The sequence below is a fragment of the Macaca fascicularis genome, chromosome 3 (genome assembly GCF_037993035.2).
Source record: "Macaca fascicularis isolate 582-1 chromosome 3, T2T-MFA8v1.1".
NCBI lineage: Eukaryota > Metazoa > Chordata > Mammalia > Primates > Cercopithecidae > Macaca > Macaca fascicularis.
The window spans coordinates 105,564,083-105,585,373 of NC_088377.1; the positions used below are offsets into that span (position 1 = coordinate 105,564,083).

A 21,291-nucleotide genomic window follows, 5' to 3' on the forward strand; every position below is an offset into this window, starting at 1 on the left:
AGTAATATTAGAGTAGGGATATAATCCTAATCTCTTTATTTCTGCTCTGCCCTTCTTCACAAGGCATTGCCCAAAGTGTTTGTTTTCCATGAGATATTAACAAAAGAAGGCCCTGAATAGGATACATTTTTACACCATTCTTATTTTTGGGCTGGTGGTACGAGAGATGATTCTCTGTTTTATAAATTTCAAAGGTGATTGAGTGGTAATTGCTTCCGATTAACCCTGGTTGAGGAGTGGGTTTTCTTGATTGCAGTGGAAGAAGTGTAGGTGAAGTTTGGGTGTTGGGGCAGTGAGTGGATGGAAAGAAGCCTTTCAGAGTGCAGGTAGGTTTGAATACCTTGTGAAGTACAGCCGGGAGCCCAGGAGAGCCTTGGGTCAGGACAATGGAAAAGGCCAAGTGTGAAGTTCCTAGTGGACTCTTAATGTCTCCTTAACAAATGGTGATGATAGAGACTATTTTTAAAATTATTATTTTTATTTTTTATAACTTTTGTATTTTCTTAGAGATAAGGTGTTGCTCTGTCACCCAGATTGGCATGCAGTGGCATGATCATTGCTAACTTGTCACTTTGTACTCCTGGGTTCAGGTGATCCTCTCACCTCAGCCTCCAGGGTAGCTGGTGTTGCCCAGGTTGGTCTTGAACTTCTGACCTCAAGGGATCCTCCTGCCTCAGCCTCCTAAGTTGCTGGGATTACAAATGTGAGCCACCATACAGAGACTATTTTTAGGGTGGTTTTTGTTTGGATTAAAAATGAGAATAGTAGAAACCTGGCGATTTGAGAAGGCTGACAGGTCAGATATGAGATCAGACATCTATCATTTTAAAAAAGGCATGTCCACTGACCTTATCAGGAAGTCAGAGATAAGGAATTGCATGATAAGGAATTGAATGACTGGGTAGAGGTCAGAGATAGAGTCATAAATATGGGAAGGGAATAATTTGATTGGAGATGGTAATAGGGCCAGGGGATTGTTTTCCAAGACTGTTGGGTGGGTAGACAAGATGCCCCTGGACAGGCCTAGGTGTCCAAGGAAGGCCGTCCTCTCGTGCTGCATCCAGAATAGGGGCTGCTGTTCTCGCTCTGTTCAGGTGTCTTCTTTGTCTGGTCCCTTTCCGTCTTCACCTTGGAAAAGTACACATTTAAAATGGCCTATTGATCCACCTAGATAGTGGTTAAACAGGCGCTCACTTTATTCATTAGTCCTTTCTGTGCACCTTTCTATACATATTGGGGTTGAAAACCAATGAAAGAGAAAAACCTCTAGTGGAGCCCTGGTCACTGGTGCACTGTGCGCCCGTAGTCCACACACACACACACGCACACACGCACACACACAGACATATGCACACACACACGCACGCATGTGCACACATACACAAACACACACACGCACGCATACACACACATACATACACGGACACACACAGGTACACACATACACAGACACACACGCACACACACAGACATATGCACACACACACGCACGCATGCGCACACATACACAAACATACACACACGCACGCATACACACATACATGGACACATATACACAGGTACACACATACACAGACACACACGCACACACACATACACATACATACACATATAGACATACATATACACATACACACGCACACATGCACACACAGACACATACACACATGTACATACATATACACACATACATATACGCAGACATACGCAGACACATACACATACGCAGACACACATACGCACACACATACAGACACATACATGTGCACACACACGCACACATGCACACATACGCACACATACACACACGCACACATTCACACACATACACATATGCACATAGACACATACACATGCACAAACATACACATACGCACACAGACACATACACATGCACAAACATACACATACGCACACAGACACATACACATGCACACACATACACATACGCACACAGACACATACACATGCACACACATATACACACACACATGCACGTGCTGCCTCGTTTTCTTGCCCACACACACAGCGTGGCTGCCAGCTTAGCCTCCTGCTTTCCAGGGCTCTGCATAGGCTTGGAAAGCTAAGTGACCCAAGACACCTTGGTGGCCTTATCATCATCAGCTTCCTCTGCTCGTCTCCTCCATTCCAGTGGTCGTGGAGTCAGACTTTGTGAGATACGAGGGCAAGTTTGCAAACCACGTGAGTGGAACCCTGGAGACCGCACTGGGGAAGGTCAAGCTGAACCTGGGGGGCAGCAGCCGTGTGGAGAGCCAGTCTTCGTTTGGAACCCTGAGGAAGCGGGAGGTGGATTTGCAGCAGCTCATCAGAGATTCTGCCGAGAGGTAAGGAGACTTCTGTTTGGCATTTTGGATTTTGACACATCTCACATTTAAAGGTCATTCAGTTGGACCTTTGTTAAAAGGGCAACAGATTTGATCTCTGCTGATCAATAAACGTGTATTGAATGCACTTATGCTGAAATTTCATGAGGAGCACATTCTTTAGTCTGGAATTGCTTGACTGTTCTTAGCCTGAGGCGGGGAGACTTGGGAAGCACTTTCAAAGGATGCTACTTCAGGCAAATATGTACTTCCTTCAATCACATGATTTGTAAAATGCCAACGGTGAAAATGCTCTGTCCTGCACTTTTGAATATTAATTTTAGAACCAGGAAGTCATGACCCCCTTCTGACTCTACAATTTTCTGATGAAAAAAAGAAGAAAGCAAGTGAGAGGTGCATAAAAAAGCTCGAAAAGAAGAGCTGTTTTTAGTTTTTGAAGTCTTAAAGAAAACCGCACATTTATTCATTGTTTGGCTTTTGGTAAATACATCTTACTACAGTATGAGTCATCATTATTCTTACCTTATGTTTATTCAACATTCAAAAAATAATTGTATCAAGTGCATCCTATGTGCCATGTACTATTCTACACTCTGGGGAGGCCGCAGAGAGCAAAATGCCCAAATGTCTGCCTTGCATTCCAGTGAGGAGAGACACCAAATATACAACTAAAGTAAAATGTGCAGTAGGTTGATGGGAATCGGCAACAGTGAGAGGGGCTAGGATGTGCTAGGAATGGGGGCTATGAACCTAGAAAGTGGCCAGAGAAGGTGTCATGGAGAAGCTGGCATTAGGACAAAGCCCTGCAGGAGGGGAGGGAAGGCACAGGAACATCTGGGCAGGAGGCTCTGGGCAGTGGCCAGGGTGGCCGGTGCCCAGTGAGCGAGAGGAGGGCAGGAGAGGAGAATTGGAGGGGCTGAAAGGGATGGGGCGCCAAGACCCACAGGACCTTGAAGGCCACTGGCGAGGCTCACACTTACTGAGAGCCAGTGGAGGGTTCTGGGCAGGGAAGCGGCGTCATCTGATTTATTTTTTAGAAGGATCATTCTGGCTGCTGAGTTGAGAAGAGACTGGATGGGCAGCAGCAGGGAGTCCAGTTGGGAAGTTATTGCAGTAATTCAGCGGGGATGATATTTCAGTTTGTACAGTAACGTGTGCATTTTCCTGTGAAATTTTATTCCCCTTTATTCTTTTAAAGCAAAAATTCAAAGCCAAATAAATTAAGAGAAAATTCACTTGTATTTAAGTATGACTGGCTTATTTCATCTTTTGCAACACTTTAAAGATTACATGGAATATTAAATATGTGCTCATTCCACAAAATTATGTTTAAAAATTAATAAAAATTATGATAAAACCCACATAGCATTAGGTGGGTGGATTTTATTGAGGGTGCCTGGGCAGCTGCCATCTTCAAGTCCCAAGCCCCTCTCCAGTAACCACCATGCTTACTGGAGCTGAAGGAGCATGGCTGTGTGTTTACTGCCTACTGGCACTTTCTAGGACTCCGCAATCACACAAAGCTCTGACTCCGCCAGGGGTTCCCTTTTGGTCAGAGAATTTGAAGTTCTGTCTGGTAGCACCAGGTAGAAGGGACAGCTGCCTCTGTCTCTGGCAGTCATGATTTATTTTCCTTTCTCTACAGCTTATCTTTGCTACAGTGCCATTTTTCTTCTCAACTGCAATGGTCGGGACACACTAGAAACATATTTGATATTTATCTGAAATGAAAATTTGAGTGTCTTACATTTTCATTTGCTAAATCTGGTGTCACTGGGGAAGGGGAAAAGGGAAGTGGGGGGTGTCCAGAGCGTCTTCTCTGCTCCCTCAGTCTCACGCAGCCCTCTCTAGCTTAGCTGCATTTTGTAGTCTCGTTATTTCTATTTCAAGAAGCACAGTTTGGCAATGCTCTATAATCACATTTCTCGATACAGGTTTTTAAACACTCTTCATGATTCAGGTGTAGAAGCTCTTGCCAAAAGGAAGCACATGAGGAGGGTCGGCAACAAGAGATGGGAGAAAACCATTCCCGAGAGAAAGAAGCCAGAGCCAACAGTTCTGACTGGAGGAAGAGGGAGTCGGGGCGTGGGAGGGTAAGGAAAGGAGCATCCGCAGAGCACCTACTGTGTGCCAGGCACTTTATATGCAGCCTCTCCTTGACTCTGCACAGCCGTCTCCTTTTACACTTAATGGCACCAAGGCTCAGGAAGGAGAAATAACTTGTTCCCAGACACAGAGCTCAATTTGGATGCTGGTGCTGGGATTCAACCCAGGATTTTCTGGCTCCAAAGCTCCTGTTCTTTCCTCTAAATCATGTAAAAGTCATTAAAATGATAGCACAGAACGTAAAGGCCGAAGCATGAATCTGAGATCCTGGGGAGGATACCTGGTGGGTGAATCATGGAATAGAAACCGTCCTGAGCAGGTACATGTGCATGGCGAGGCCTGCTCACCTAGAGGTGCCTGGACACGGGAATGAGATCACTTGGATTCGGGAGTCCTGTTACTTTTAGCGCTAATGGGGGAAGGGATGCCCCGGGGAGTGGTGCCACCAGAAGCATGATAAAGAATAAATACAAGGACTAGAAACCAAAGAGGAATCTTATCACAGAATCACTTCGCTCTTGTTAGCCTGCTAGGAGGAAACGGTGAACTATAGGGGAAGGGAGGACAGGCGCGGGAAGGTAAGACTTCTGCTCCTGGCGTGGAGCTCAGTAAAGCTAACATTCTTGTTACTTCATGCCGGAGTAATAAATTCTTGTCCATGTCGTCTGCCTGTCTTTGGACTCCCATAACATCGTTGGGATTGATAAGGTGTTGTTGATATATGCCTGACTTGGGGAGTGGCAGTTCGTGATGCTTAAGAACTGTACATTCCTGAGGGCTTATTTACAGTCACTTTTATTTCAGGTCATTTAGATAACTTGTCATCTGCATACAAGTTATTTTAGGCCTCAAAAATCAGAATATTAGCTTTATTGTCTATGAAATGTGTGCACATGTCAAAAACAAACTTTGTCCTTGAAAAAACAAGCCTGTGCTGGGCAGGAAGGCATTCCACAGAAATTAACCTTCCGGATACCTGGAGCTGACCCCTTTGAATGCAATCTCTGTGCAGATCTTAGCATTCTTTTTTTTTTTTTTTTTTTTTTTTTTTTTTGAGACGGAGTCTCGCTCTGTCGCCCAGGCTGGAGTGCAGTGGCCGGATCTCAGCTCACTGCAAGCTCCGCCTCCCGGGTTCAGGCCATTCTCCTGTCTCAGCCTCCTGAGTAGCTGGGACTACAGGCGCCCGCCACCTCGCCCGGCTAGTTTTTGTATTTTTTAGTAGAGACGGGGTTTCACCGTGTTAGCCAGGATGGTCTCGATCTCCTGACCTAGTGATCCGCCCGTCTCGGCCTCCCAAAGTGCTGGGATTACAGGCTTGAGCCACCGCGCCCGGCGATCTTAGCATTCTTGATGGAAACCATTCTAAGATATATCACGTACTTTTTTTTAATGGAGAATAACAAATTTATTGAGTCTTTTTCATAGTGACTCGGATTCCTGCGATAAGCTCTTTCATTTTTGTGTTTAATAAGCTCTTTCATTATTCTGTAATACGCTCTTTTCATTTGTTTACCTTGTCTTCCGTGGTCAGTTGCCATTTGTCACTACCATAAGTATAAAAGCCACAGCCCACCCCACTTCTGCCACCAGCTTGTTGCTTCTAATTTCCTAGGGTCTGGTAAGTTTATTCCTGGTCAATAACTTAGGTCAACTTGGTAAGCTATTTCTGCCCTTGGGCTCAGTTTCCCCAGCTGTGGGTGAGACAGTTGGACTAGATGATCTCTTAAGGCTTTCTGCTGGCTGAATGTCTGGAAGTGAGTGGACTCTGGAGTGCGCACACCTGTCAGCTCCTTCCCCTGAATCCTGGGCCTCGGTCCTGGCTGTTTTCCAGAGACCGTGCTATGTTGTGCTTTCCTGGCTATTTGGGGATTCAGGAGGGTGTTACCATAAAGGCACATCCCACTTTTATTCTTCGTCATATTGTAAAGGGAATTTTGGTAAAGCAGATTACATTTTTCTATGCACATACAGGAATGAGAAGTTTGGTTCTTTATTAGGAATTCCAAATTAAATAAATTATATATGAAACCAGTATATTAATGCAATGTTATGACAATGATAAATCTTCATAATTATTTTAAATGTTTTAAAATTACACTGAATATATATATATATATATATATACACACACACACATATATTTATGGGATGTATGACATATTTCTTAATGAGGAATTTTTTTAATGGGAAAATATATCTCATGAGAGGTTTTGATACAGGCATACAATGTATAATAATCACATCATGGAAAATGGGGTATCCATCACCTCAGGCATTTATCCCTTGTGTTACAAGCAATCCAATTATACAGTTTTAGTTATTTTAAAATATACAATTAGGCCGGATGTGGTGGCTCACGCCTGTAATCCCAGCACTTTGGGAGGCCGAGGCAGGTGGATCATGAGGTCAGGAGATCGAGACCATCCTGGCTAACACGGTGAAACCCCGTCTCTACTAAAAAATACAAAAAAATTAGCCGGGCATGGTGGCGGGTGCTTGTAATCCCAGCTACTTGGAAGGCTGAGGCAGGAGAATGGTGTGAACCCCGGAGGCGGAGCTTGCAGTGAGCTGAGATTGCTCCACTGCACTCCAGCCTGGGCCTTAGAGCAAGACTCTGTCTCAAAAAAAAAAAAAAAAAAAAAAAAGTTCTATTAAGTTATTATTGACTTTAGGTATCCTAAAATTATGCTATCAAGTACTAGATTTTATTCATTCTTTAGGTATCCTAAAGTTATGCTATCAAATAGTAGATCTTATTCATTCTATTTTTATTGTACCCATTAACTATCCTCGCATCCCCCTACCACTCTCCCACTACCCTTCCCAGCCTCTGGTAACCATCCCTCTACTTTCTATCTCCTTGAGGTTAATCATTTTAATTTTTAGTTCAACAAATAAGAATATGTGAAGTTTATCTTTCTGTGCCTGGTTTATTTCACTTAACATAATGACCTCCAGTTCCATCCCTGTTGTTGCAAAAGACAGAATCTTACCTTTTTTTTTTTTTTTTTTTTTTTTTGAGACAGAGTCTTGCTGTGTCACCCAGGCTGGAGTGCAGTGGTATAATCTTGGCTCACTGCAACCTCCGCCTCCTGGGTTCAAGCAGTTCTCCTGCCTCTGCTTCCCGAGTAGCTGGGATTGCAGGCGCTCGCCACCAAACCTGGCTAATTTTTGCATTTTTAGTAGAGATGAGGTTTCACCATATTGGCCAGGCTGGTCTTGAACTCCTGACCTCATGATCCACCTGCCTCAGCCTCTCAAAGTGCTGGGATTACAGGCATGAACCACTGTGCCCAGCCCAGGATCTTATTCCTTTTTTAGCTAAATAGTAGCCTATCGTATATATTTACCACATTTTCTTTATTCATCTGTTGAGGATTAGGTTGTTTCCAAAATCTGACTATTGTGACTAGTGCTGCAATAAATGTAGGAGTGCAGATAGCTCCTCAGTGTACTGATTTCCTTTCTTTTGGGTATATATCCAGCAGTTGGATTGCTGGATAGTATGGTAGCTCTTTTTTTAGTTTTTTGAGGAATCTCCAAATTGTTCTTCATAGTGTACTAATTTACATTACATTTCAACCAACAGTGTACAGGCATTCCCTTTTTTCCACATTCTTATCAGCAGTTTTTATTGCCTTTTGGATAAAAGCCATTTTAACCAGGGTGAGGTGATAACTCATTGTAGTATTGATTTGCATTTCCCTGATGATCAATGATGTTGAGCACCTTTTCATATGCCTGTGTGGCATTTGTATGTCATCTTTTGAGAAATGTGTATTTAGATCTTTTGCCCATTTTTAATAAGATTATTAGACTTCTTTTCCTACAGTGTTGTTTGAGCCCCTTTTATATTCTGGTTATTAATCTCTTGTCACATGGATAGTGTACAAATATTTTCTCCCATTCTGTGAGTTGTCTTTTCATTTTGTTGATTGTTTCATTGCTGTGCAGTTTTTAACTTGATATGATTCCATTTGTCCATTTTTGCTTTAGTAGTTTGTGTTTGTGGCATGTTACTTAAGAAATCTTTGCCCAGTTCAATGTCCTAGAGAGTTTCCTTCATGTTTTCTTGTAGTAGTTTCATAGTTTGAAGTCTTAGATTTAAGTCTTTAATCCATTTTGATTTGATTTTTGTATATGGTGAGAGAGAGTCTAGTTTCATTCTTCTGCATAGGGATATCCAGTTTTCCCAGTACCATTTATTGAAGAGGCTGTTCTTTCTGCAATGTATGCTCTTGGCACCTTTATTGAAAATGAGTTCACCGTAGATGTATGGATTTATTTCTGGATTATCCATCCCATTCCATTGGTCTATATTTTTGTTTATATGCCATTACCATACTGTTTTAATGACTTTAGCTCTGCAGTATAATTTGAAAGTCAGGTAATGTGATTCATCCAGCTTTGTTCTTTTTGCTCAAGATAGCTTTGGCTATTCTGCATCTTTTGTGGTTCCACATACATTTTAGGGTAGTTTGTTTCTATTGCTGTGAAGAACATCATTGGTATTTTGTAGGGATTGCATTGAATCTCTACAAAGTATAGGTTACTTTGAGTAGTATGGACATTTTAACAATATTTATTCTTCTGATCCATGAACATGGAATATCTTTCCATGTTTTTTTTTGTGTCCTCTTCAATTTCTTTCATCAGTGTTTTATAGTTTTCATTGTAGAGATTTTTCACTTCTTTGGTTAAGTTAATTTGTAGATATTTACTTTTATTTGTAGCTATTGTAAATGGAATTACTTCCTTGATTTCTTTTTCAGATTGTTCTCTGTCGTTGTATAGACATGCTACTGATTTTTGTATGTTGATTTTACATTCTGCAACTTTAGTTAATTTGTTTATTGGTTCTAATAGTTTTTTGGTGGAGTCTTTAAGTTTTTCCGAATATAAGATCATGTTTTCTGCAAACAAGGATCATTTGACTTCTTCCTTTCCAATTTTAATGCCTTAATTCTTTCTCTTGTCTGATTGCCCTAGCTAGGACTTCCAGTACTATGGTGAAAAACAGTGGTGAAAGTGGGCATCTTTATTGTGTTCCAGATCCTAGAGGAAAGGCTTTCAGTTTTTCCCCATTCAGTATGATACTAGCTGGTGGGTCTATCATATATGGCTTTTATTGTGGAGCTATGTTCCTTCTATGTACAGTTTTTTATCTTGAATGGATGTTGAATTTTATCAGGTGCTTTTTCAGCATCAGTTGAAATAATCAAATGGTTTTTATCCTTCATTTTGTTGATATAATGTGTCACACTGATTTGCATATGTTGAATCATCCTTGCATCCCTGGGATAAATCTCACTTGGTCACGATCTTTTTAATGTATTGTTGAATTCATTTTGTTAGTATTTCGTTGGGGATTTTTGCATCACTGTTCATCAGGGATACTGGCCTATAGTTTTCTTTTTTTTTGATGTGTCTTTGTCTGGTTTTGGTATCAGGGTAATACTGGCCTTGTAGAATGAGTTTGAAAGTATTCCCTCCTCCTCTGTTTTTTGGAATAGTTTGAGTAGGATTGGTATTCATTCTTTTTTAAATGTTTGCTAACATTCAGCACTGAAGCCATGAGGTTTTTTTTGGCTTTTCTTTTCTGGGAGACTTTATTTTGGCTTTGATCCCATTACTTGTTATTGGTTTGATCAGGTTTTGGATTTCTTCATGGTACAATCTTGGTAGGTTTTGTGTCTAGGAATTTATTCATTTTTTCTAGGGTTTTCCAATTTGTTGGTGTATAGTTACTCATAGTAGCCTCTAATGATCCTTTGAATTTCTGTAGTATTAATGTAATGTCTCTTTTCTCATGTTTGATTTTATTTATTTGGGTCTTCTCTTTTTTTCTTAGTCTGGCTAAAGGTTTGTCAACTTCATTTATCTTTTTTCAAAAACAAACTTTTGTTTCATTAATCTCTTGTATTGTTTTCCTCATTTTAATTTATTTTTATTCTAATCATTATTATTTCTTTTCTTCCACTAACTTTGGGTTTGGTTTGATCTTGATTTTCTAGTTCTTTAAGATGCATTGTTAGACTGTTTATTTGAAATTTTTCTACTTTTTTGATATATGTACAACTATAAACTTACTCTTACTACTGCTTTTGATGTACTCCATAGGTTTTGCTGTTGTGTTTCTGTTATCATTTGTTTCAATAAATTTTTCAATTTCTTTCTTAGCGTCTTCATTGACTCACTGGTCATTCAGGAGCATGTTGTTTAATTTCCATGTATTTGCATAGTTCCAAAAATTTCCCTTGTTATTGCTATGTAGTTTTTTTATTCCACTGTGGTCAGAGAAGATACTTGATATTATTTCAATGTTTTGGATGTTTGGAAACTTGTTCTGTGGCCTAACATATGGTCTATCCTTGCAAATGGTCCATGTACTGAGGAAAAGAATGTGTATTCTTCAGTTGTTGGATGAAATGTTCTGTATGTATCTATTACACCCGTTTGGTCTGTAGTGCAGATTAAGTCTGGTATTGATTTTCTGTCTGGATGACCTGTCAAATGCTGAAAGTTAGGTGTTGATGTCTCCAGGTATTACTGCATTGGGGGCCTATCTCTCTCTTTAGCGTTAATGATATTTACTTTATATATCTTGGTGCTCCAGTGTTGGGTACATAAATATTTACAATTGTTATATCCTCTTGCTGAATTGACCCCTTTATCATTATATAGTAACCTTCTTTGTCTCTTCTTATAGTTTTTGTCTTGAAATCTATTTTGTCTGATATAAATATAGTTACTCCTGCATTTTTTTGGCTGCGATTTGCATGGGCTATCTTTTTCCATCCCTTTATTTTCAGTCTATATGTGTCTTTATAGGTGAAGGGTGTTTCTTGTAAGCAACAGATCATTGGGTCTTGTTTTTATTTTGTTTTTAATCCATTTAGCCAGTGTATGTCTTTTGATTGGAGAGTTTAGTTATATTCAATTACTATGGATAAATAAGGATTTACTCTTGCCATTTTATTATTTGTTTTGTGGTCTTCTTTCTTTGCTTCCTGTCTTCCTTTTAGTGAAGGTGATTTTCTCTGGTGGTATGATTTAATTTCTTGCTTTCTATTTTTTGTGTATCTGTTTTAAGTTTTGTGTTTGAGGTTGCCATGAGGCTTGCAAATAGTATCCCATTATTGTAACCCATTATTTTAAGCTGATAACAACTTAACACTGCTAGCATAAACAAATAAGCAAAAAGAAAATAAATACAAACTCCACACCTTAACTTTGTCCCCCTGCTTAACTTTTTCCTTTTTTTCCCTATTTATATCTTATAGTACAGTCTATATCTTGAAAAGTTTTTGTAGTTTTGATTTATTTATTTATTTTTAAGATAGAGTTTTGCTTTTGTCACCCAGGCTGGAGTGCAGTGGTGCGATCTCAGCTCACTGCAACCTCCACCTCCTGGGTTCAAGTGATTTTCCTTGCCTCAGCCTCCTGAGTAATTGGGATTACAGGTGTCCGCCACCATGCCTGGCTAATTTTTTGTATTTTTAGTAGAGACCGGGCGGGGAGGGGAGGTTTCGCCATGTTGAGCAGGCTGGTCTCGAATTTCTGACCTCAGGTGATTCACCTGCCTCGGCCTCCCAAAGTGTTGGGATTATGGGCATGAGCCACTGCGCCCAGCCCTGTAGTTATTATTTGTAATTGGTTCATCTTTTTGTCTTTCTGCTTAAGATATGAGTAGTTTACACACCACAGTGACAGTGTTATAATAGTCTGTGTTTTTTCTGTATTCTTACTATTACAAGTACATTTTGGAGTTTCAGATGATTTCTTATTGCTCCTTAATGTCCTTTCTGATTGAAGTACTCTCTTTAGCATTTCTTGTAGGACAGATCTGGTGTTGATAAAGTCCTTCAGCTTTTTTTTTTTTGTCTGAGAAAGTCTGTATTTCTCCTTCATGTTTGAAGGATATTTTTGCTGAATATCCTATTCTAGTGTAAATGATTTTTTCCTTCAGCACTTTAAATATGTCATGCCACTCTCCTGGCCTTTAAGACTTCTGCTGAAAAGTCTGCTGCCAAACATATTGGAGCTCCATTGTATGCAGTTAGTTTCTTGCTGCTTTTAGGATCCTTTATTTATCCTTGATTTTTGGGAATTTGCTTATTAAATGCCTTGAGATAGTATTCTCTGAGTTAAATCTGCTGGATGTTCTATAACCTTCTGGTACTTAGGTATTGCTCTCTTGCTCTAGCTTTGGGAAGTTATCTGCTGTTACCCTTTGAATAAACTTTCTACCCCTATTTTTCCTCTCCTTCCTCTTTAAGGCCAATAACTCTTAGATTTGTTCTTTTGAGACTGTTTTCTAGATCTTGTAGGTGTATTTCATTCTTTTTCATTCTTTTTTTCTTTTGTCTCCTCTGATATATTTTCAAAAATCCTGTCTTCAAGCTCACTAATTATTTCTGCTGCTTAATTCTGCTATTAAGAGACTCTGATGTGTTCTTCAGTATGTCAATTGTGTTTTTCAACTCTGGAATTTCTTTTTGAATCTTTTAAATTATTGCAATCTCTGTTACATTTATCTGATAGAATGCCAAATTCCTGTCGGTGCTATCTTGAATTTCTTTGAGTTTCCTCAAAACAGTTATTTTGAATGTTCTGTTTGAAAGGTCACATATTTCTGTCTCTCCAGGATTGGTCTCTGTTGCCCAATTTAGTTTGTTTGGTGAAGTCATGTTTTCCTGGATTGTCTTGATGCTTGTGTATGTTTGTCAGTATCTGGGCTTTGAAGATTTAAGTATTTATTGCAGTTTTTGAAATCTGGGCTTGTTTGTACCCATCCTTCTTAGGAAGACTTTCCAGGTATTCAAAGGTATTTGGGTGTTGTCATCCAAGTTTTTTGTCACTGTAGCTGTATCTGCATTAGAGGACACCCAAAGCCCAGTAACTTTGTGGTTCTTATAGACTTGTAGAGGTACCACCTTGGTGGTCTTGTATAAGATATGGAAGAATTCTGTGCATCACAGGCAGAGACTCTTGTTCTCTTTCCTAACTTTCTCCAAAACAAACTGAGTTGCTATCTATGCTGAGCTGTCTGGAGCTGGGGGAGAGGTGACACAAGCAACTGTGTGGCCACCACCACTGGGACTTCTCTGGTCAGAACTGAAGCCACCACAGCTCTGGGTCTTGCCCAAGGCCTGTTGTAACCGCTACCTGGCTACTGCCTATGTTTGCTCAAGGCCCTAGGGCTGTATAATCAGCAGGTGGGGAAGCCAGCCAGGCTTATGTCCTTCCCCTCAGACACAAGGTGAGTTCCCTGGGGCCCCAGGTGGGTCCAGAGATGCTGTCCAGAAATCAGGGCCTGGAGTTGGAAACCTTAGAAATCTATTCTACTGTGGCTGAACTGGCATTCAAACCATGGGACAAAGTCCCTTCACTCTTCCCTCTCCTTTTCCCAGGCAGAGGATTCCCTCCTGTGTCCACCAGCACCACAGGCCCACAAGAAGCACTGGCAGGCTACCGCCCATATTCACTTAAGGCCGGGGTTCTTCAGTCAGCTTGTGGTGAACGCTGGCAGGTTTGAGACTCACCCTTCAGGGCAGTGGGGTCCCTTGTGGGCCTGGGTAGTTCCAGAAATGCCATCCAGTTCTCCTGGAATTGGAGACTTGAAGGGCCTGCTTGGTTCTCTGCCCCACTGTGCTTAGCTAGTGCCTAAGCTGCAAGACAAAGTCCTCTTTACTCTTCTCTCTGCTTTTCTGAAGCAGAAAGAATCTCTCCTTGTAGCCAGCACAGCTGTGAAAGTGCCGAGTCACACCTGACTACAGCTGGGTGAGCATGTCTCAGCCTCACCCAAGGCTCATGGCATGGATTGCTTGGTTACCGCTGCTGATGATGCAGGGCCCAGGGCTCTTTAGTCAGAAGAACAAGAATCCTGTCACAACTGTATCCTTCCCTTAAGGCAGCAGGTTACTTTCTGGCCCAGGGTGTGTCTAGAAATGTCTGGCAGCTAGGGCCTGCAGTGGGGGCCTCCCAACTCTGCCTGTTGCCCTATCCTGCTGTGGCCGAGCTGGCATTCTGGTTACAGTACAAAGTCCTTTTTCCTCTTCCTTCTCCTCTCAAGCAGAAGGAAGGGATCTCTTTTGGAGCTGCATGCTGTGCTGGTTGGAGGTGGGGGAGGGTTGGAGCCAGCACTCCCTTTGCCACCCTGGCTGGTGTCTCAGTAGGTCATGTACCCACCCCCCAAATCCACTGGCTTTGAGCCCAGCAAAGCTCTAGGAATTGCCTAGGAGCTGCAGTCCTCGTGGCCTAGACTGCCTTTCTAGTTTATTTAGAACACCAAAGCACTTTAGCCCATGGTGACGAGGCTTGCCAAAACTCAGTTCTGACCACTGGGATGGGTGATTCTCCTCTGGCTAGGGCTGGTCTAGCCACTAGCTGGTCTCAGCCACTGGGCGCTGGCTGAGTTCTGCCCAGTGTTGGCAGCACTGAGTTCCAATGCAAAATCCCACAGTTGCTGTGCCCTCCCTCCCACAGCACACAGCTTTTCCCTCTGTGCCACATGGCTGCTGCCCAGAGATAGGGGAGGGGTGGTGTTGGCAATTCAACACCGCCTTTCCTACCCTCTTCAGTGCCTCTTTCAGCAAAATGAGGTGAAAACCAGGTACTGTGATTGCTCACCTGATTTTTGGTTCTAATGAAGGTGCTTTTTTTGTAGAGATAGTTGTTTACTTTGGTGTTCCTGCGGGGAGGACAATCACGGGAGGCTTCCATTCAGCCATCTTGCTCTGCTCCTGGTCCTTTAACTTTTATTTAGGAGTTTCTCAAGGAGAAAGATTTGAGGAGCCATGTCTTTCTTGGAAAAAAAGGAAGTTTGAACTGGGCTTCCTTCCTGCCTGATCAATTTCCCGACGGCTAGCAGAGGGTTTGAAGATCATCCCATTTGTCTTTGTGCTTCACTCAGCACTGGAATCATTATTTTTAGTAAACCGTTTGTGCCTAACAATGAAGACTTCTGTCCACATGTACTTGGAGAACATGAGTTTCCTGATTCTGGTCCTGTCGCTGATTCTCTTTTTGCTGTGTTTCTCCTTCCAGGGCAGGTGTAAGTGGTCCCAATAAACCAGGGCATCCCAAGGTCTGGGGTGGGAGGGGCTGGCAGTGCCTCTTTATGCTGGTCTCCTGGTTTTGGCAAGTGGAGGCATTTTTAGGCCAAGTTCAGGGTAGTAAACTTCAGGCTCATTTTAAAAATCAAAACAATTTGTGGTAGAAACAGAGGGAGGGTGTAAGGAATAACATAATAAATGCTACTATGCCACCTCCTAACCAGCTTACCCAAAGATCTTTTTCTTTAAACCAAGATACAGGGGCACCTTTTCCTACCTTCACAACCCAGTATTTCTTTGATTAGCAAAATGGGATCGTTGTTACCGTGAGAACTCAGTGAGAGAATATAAACAGGGCATGTATAGTGGTGCCTGGCATGTGGCAAGTTCTCACTCATTGTGGCTATTAGTGTTACCACTCTACGCCAATAAGTATAGAGCCTGGCTAGCAAACCTGGCAAGCGCCAGAGCTCCCAGGGAGGGAAGGTGTGATGCAGCTCGCTGAGAGCCAGACAGGGAGCTGCGGAGCTGCAGGAGGGAGACGAAGTCCTTGGAGTTTCTGACGTGCAGCATGATGTTCCGCCTGAGCTCTTGTTTTCCTCTCCCATGGAGGAGGTAGGCACCTGTACAGTCACCATTCTGAACTCCACCGTGGAGCGACTGACGCCTTCAGTGAAAGTCGGCGGGGCTCTGGTTCTTGCCTATAGCAGCAACCTGTGTTCCCCAAAATAAGTGCTGATCCAGACGTGTAGCTGGGCTATGGAGAAGTCTGCAAAGCACAAAGGCTGTTCTTTGTACATGTTTTGTTTGTGGCAGGAGATGTTGATTTGATTCTTAAGTAAAGACGTATGGAGCCCTTAAGCAATGTCAGTAAGACCTTCATGGGCCTTGTCCTGGTCCCCATGTTCTCTATGGGAAGCAAAGCTGTCAAACTCAAGGCCCCACCAAATCCACTCTTTTTAAAAGATGTCTTTCCTGAAACCCTCAGGCCACACTCATCTCTGTGCTATCTGAAATTCTGCCAGTTTATTATTTTTTTTCTAAATTATTTGGTCTCCTGGTCTTGGTTTTAGTGAGTCCCTGGAAGCTTGTCTGACTTCTGTTGCTTCCTTTCACAGTGTAAAGGTGGCTTCCTGTAGAGAAGGGTGTGCTGGGGATCCTTCAATACTTGTCCTTGGGAGTGGTTTTAGTCTTTTTACAGAAATCACCTTGTCCGATGAGCTTTATTTTTTATTGTTTTATTTTTTAATTTTTTTGAGACAGAGTCTCGCTCTGCTGTTGCCCAGGCTGGAGTGCAGTGGTGTGATCTCAGCTCGCTACCACCTCTGCTTCCCGGGTTCAAGCAATTCTCCTGCCTCAGCCTCCCAAGTAGCTGGGACTACAGGTATGCGGCACCATGCCCGGCTAATTTTTGCATTTTTAGTAGAGACGGGGTTTCACCATATTGGCCAGGCTGGTCTTGAACTCCTGACCTTGTGATCTGCCCATCTCAGCCTCCCAAAGTGCTGGGATTACAGGTGTGGGCCACTGTGCCTGGCCGAGCTTTCTTTTTTATTTTATTTTATTATTATTACTATTTTTTGAGACAGAGTCTCACTCTGCCACCCAGGCTGGAGTGCAGTGGCGCGATCTCGGCTCACTGCAAGCTCTGCCTCTCGGGTTCATGCCATTCTCCTGCCTCAGCCTCCCAAGTAGCTGAGACTACAGGCGCCCGCCACCACACCCGGCTAATTTTTTGTATTTTTTTAGTAGAGATGGGGTTTCAACATGTTAGCCAGGATGGTCTCGATCTCCTGACCTTGTGATTCGCCTGCCTCAGCCTCCCCAAGTGCTGGGATTACAGGCGCCGAGCTTTATTTTTAAAGGCAACTTCAGATCTTTTTGGAACTAGATAGGATTTAAGTCCTAAGAAGAGTCATTCAAGTACTATTTTCTTCTAAGACTGATAGGCATTATTGTATTTCTTCAGATCCAAGATGTCATCCATTGAAAGAGGCACCATTATTCTATGTACCATTGAGAACGAACACTGCCAATTAAACTGTGCCACCTATCAATTTTAAAACATCCTGATTTCAGAGATGTGAAAATATAAAGAAAAAAACATGTGTCTCAGAACTGATGAGCTGCAGTGTGTACAGTCAGGATGGCTGGGATGAGTCAGGAGTTAGAATTCAGGTGAGCAGATATTTGCTCCCCTTGGGCTGTTCATGCAGTGTCTGACACAGAGACTCAACTCATCACGGCACTTCTCATCTCCCTAAACCCTCCAACGAGCTGGTGGGTGAGGCATGAGTCCGGTTGGTTTAGCCAGGAATCTGAATATCAGACATGGCTCCTTCACCTTCTCTCCCACACCTTGTCTCTTACCAGTTGATTCCACCTCTTCAATATCAGCCTTACCTGTTCCCATTCCCCCAGTCTTATTATGACAGTTTCTCTGGGAAATGGTGCAGGCCTCCACCCACCATCTCTTACCTGCTTTCATCTCTCCCCTTGCAGTTGATTCTCCACAGGGCAGCCAGTTGGATCCCCTCACTGCCCAGCCATGCCTTCTGTGTTCTCCCCTGTCCTAGGAGGATGCCCACAGGCTCCTCTGTGCAACAAAGCCATGCTTTCAATCTGTAGCCTCATCTCTCACTAGCTGCCCTCACATCCCCCAGGTCAGTCACTGAGCTTATTTCAGTTCCTGGGATTAATACTCCAGGCTCCTTCTACCTCCAATCCTTGTCTGACGTTCACTCCTCCTGTCTGCACAGACGCACGAAGGGCATGCACAGACTCACTTCTTCTGCGTCACCCAGTTAATTCCTCATGTTAGACCCCACTTCCTTCAGGAGCCACATCACCCCTGGTGGGATACGAACCACGCTGTAGGGTCAAGTGTGTCGGAAGTGCCTGCGTCTGTGTCTGTTTCCCTCCTGGAATGCGCCTGCCTCCTTTGTCGTGGGGTCTGGCGCAGTGCCTTCGGCACACTGAGCCCAGTTTGCTTGAAAGGATAATTGGTTTATCTTTATTCTACAACTGAGGAGCCTGAATGTGGAAATTAATTAGTTTGCCTGGATTCAGGATTTCAAACCAGGTTCACAAAACACATGATTTTTCCGATCCAACTTCTATGCACAGAGCTTGGAAACAGACACATGTTCCAAGGGCTTTGGCGTGAAGTCACTTCTCGGCATCAGCTGCGTTTCTTTATCATCTTCCAGGCTTGTTGCATCTCATCCACTGGTTGCAGTTAATCACTCGTCTGAAGGGCTGAACATCTACAGGTGCTCATTTTTCCCTTTTTCTTTCCACGGGTCGTCGTATGTGAGTAAGCTAAAGTATTAGAGACTATAATGTGGATAGAGGCGGAGCAGCCACAGTCTGCGGGTGACCTGGCCACTTTGGCAACAATGGGCAGTGAGTATTCTGCCCCAATTTTGCTTTTCCCAGCATTTTACAACCCTGAAGTCATCTTCATTACAGCCAAGTGAGAGAGAGAGAGAGAGGGAAAGAGCAGGGCTTATCTCACTGTGTTGGAAGTGGAGGCCCAGGGCACAGGAGTTGAGGTTTCAAGAGATTTCCTGCCCCCGGCTGTGGGCTGAGCATCTCTGATGTGTGGGAAGTTTCTGTTATGAAACGTGGTTGAAATGGGGACTGCTGGTAGGTGCTGGGGAGCCAGTGGGCGGCTGCGTTGGTTTCCAAGAGGATCCACTTCCTGACTCTGGGAAGATCACGTGGGATCGAGCAGAAAGACTGCCAGTTCTTTAACAATCAAGCATGCATTAAGCGCCTTCTGTATGCAGGGCCCAGGAAGGTTCAGGAGGGAGAGGCAGATGGGCGCAGAGCTTCGGGGGTGGACAGTACTGAGCTGCATTCTCACCCAGCCCCTTGGCTTCTGAGTTCTTCGTGCTTCTTGTTGCTTTGTGAAATAAGGATGACGGTCACTTCATATGCCAGTTAGGGTGTCTGGTTGCAAAGAACATTTGTTATTATCGCACATAAGAAAACACCTCAAAGAGGGTGCATCCTGGTTGACTGGTTAACGGCAGAAGGTCAGTTCAGTGGCTCCGTGGACCCCTGTGGCAGCCACCATCCGTTGCTTGTCCTGGCAGCCCAAGTTCTCTTGGTCCCTAAATGGCAGCCACATTGCAGACAAAAGATCCAGAGGCAGAAAAGTGGCCTCTTCTTTGTGTCCCTTTTTAAGAGGGAGAAAAGCTTGAGAACCCCTAACAGACTTTCCCCAGGTCTTATTGGCCAGAATTACCCCCTATTCCTGATGAGAAAAATGGAGTGACCAAGAATGGCCGAGAGACAAATCAAGACTCATTGGCGGGGCTGGGTGCATCCCGTCTCTTCCTCCCCTGTTACAGGCCCCTTAGCTCTGGAACAGTGCTGGGGACGGCAGCTAGTGGCACCCCCCACTCGTAGTGAGGGAGAGTTTTGCAGCCTTCCCGGGACAGGATGCCGGGGACAGTGCCCGCAGAAGCAGCACAGATGTGGTTTGAGCGCTGCTCTCCTGCCTTGTTGTCAAAAAGCTTACAGACTTTAAAAGGGCGAATGGAGCTTCCCTTGGAGGGGAAATCGGCCGATGAAGGAGGCAATGGCGTGTGTGGTCCCGGATTTTAGGAGGCAGTTACTGAAATAAAACTCTTTGCCACCTCTGTAGAGTGGAGGTTATCAAGAGAGAAGCAGGCTTTCCCACTTAATGAAATGTCACACAGGCAAAGCCAAGGAGTTTACAGGCAAAGTCTGTGGACCTTATTTTCCCACTCTACAGCTGGTCTGTGAACACACGTGTGATCCTTTGTAAACTGTAGTTTTAGCCAATAAATCAAAACCCTTGGGAGAAAATCCGGACTTTCTAAAGCCTTTATCATCAATACATATGTCCGTTTCTGTGGGTTGCTTAATATTCCTGCGGCAGCAGGCTGGCCGCCATCCTTTGACTCTCTGTCATGTCCCCATCTCTGTTTCTGGGGAGATGTTGAAACCAGCTCTGGCAGTACGGCACCATTTCCTCAGTCTGCATTTGTACCTTTCGCTTTTTGGTGTTCTTTAGAAGAGTGCAGTGGAAAAAGCACACTGGTCTCAGAGTGAGAAGATGCAGTTCCTGATTTTGGCACTGCCACTAACAGGCCATGTGGTTCAGGTGGGCCTGTCGCCTCTCTGGGGCGCATTCTTCACTAAGGAGCAGAGAACTGGGTTAGATCCAGGTGATCAGGGCCACCCACATTCCCACGTCCAAGAAGATGCTGCCACTTAATCACAGTTTTCTTCTTCCTTACTGTCTTCCAGCCCACACTCAGCCTTCGAATCCTTTTCCTACAGCCGGGCAGTAATAGCTGATGGATTAACCGAGGTGAAAATAAAGATAAAACTGATTTTCTGCCCAGAACTAGATAGTCCCCTTGGGTCCCTTCTAGTCTTATAATTTCTCCACAGCAGACTCAACAAAAGCTCCTGGTCCGTCATGATGTCCCCTAGGGTTTGGAGAACCTTGCCAGGCTCCCCAGGGTTTCCACTGGAAACTCTTCCTGGAGACCATTGTTATTATCAAGAGCCTTTGTGTAAGAGGACCCTGCTAGTGGTGGCTGCCTTGGCCTGTTCCCTGAGAAGCTTGCATCTGGCCTGGTGCCTGGAGCATAGCAGGACTCAGGTATTTGTGGAGGTGCATGAAGGAGAGTTGAAGTGTGGGGTCTGCATGACAAAGCTTGCCCTCCTGTGTCTGTGCAGGAGGCATCCCGGGGACCTCCTTTATGCTTTGGTAAAGAAACCTGCTTCCCTCCTTTTGGATA

General features: G+C 43.6%; 1 protein-coding gene across 10 annotated transcripts in view; it reads left to right on the top strand.

Moving 5' to 3' along the window:
* GSDME (gasdermin E) overlaps positions 1 to 21,291 on the top strand; it is a 60,302-nt gene that overhangs the window by 11,793 nt on the left and 27,218 nt on the right. For 5 of the 10 annotated variants that reach the window (XM_045388933.2, XM_045388932.2, XM_045388934.3 and 2 more), the window contains 2 exons: positions 2,153 to 2,345; positions 4,280 to 4,438. In XM_045388933.2, coding sequence (XP_045244868.2) covers positions 2,153 to 2,345; positions 4,280 to 4,438 — 352 coding nt within the window. The remainder of the gene's footprint in view (positions 1 to 2,152; positions 2,346 to 4,279; positions 4,439 to 21,291) is intronic. The other 5 variants (XM_005549963.4, XM_005549962.4, XM_074035344.1 and 2 more) reach the window with 1 other exon arrangement.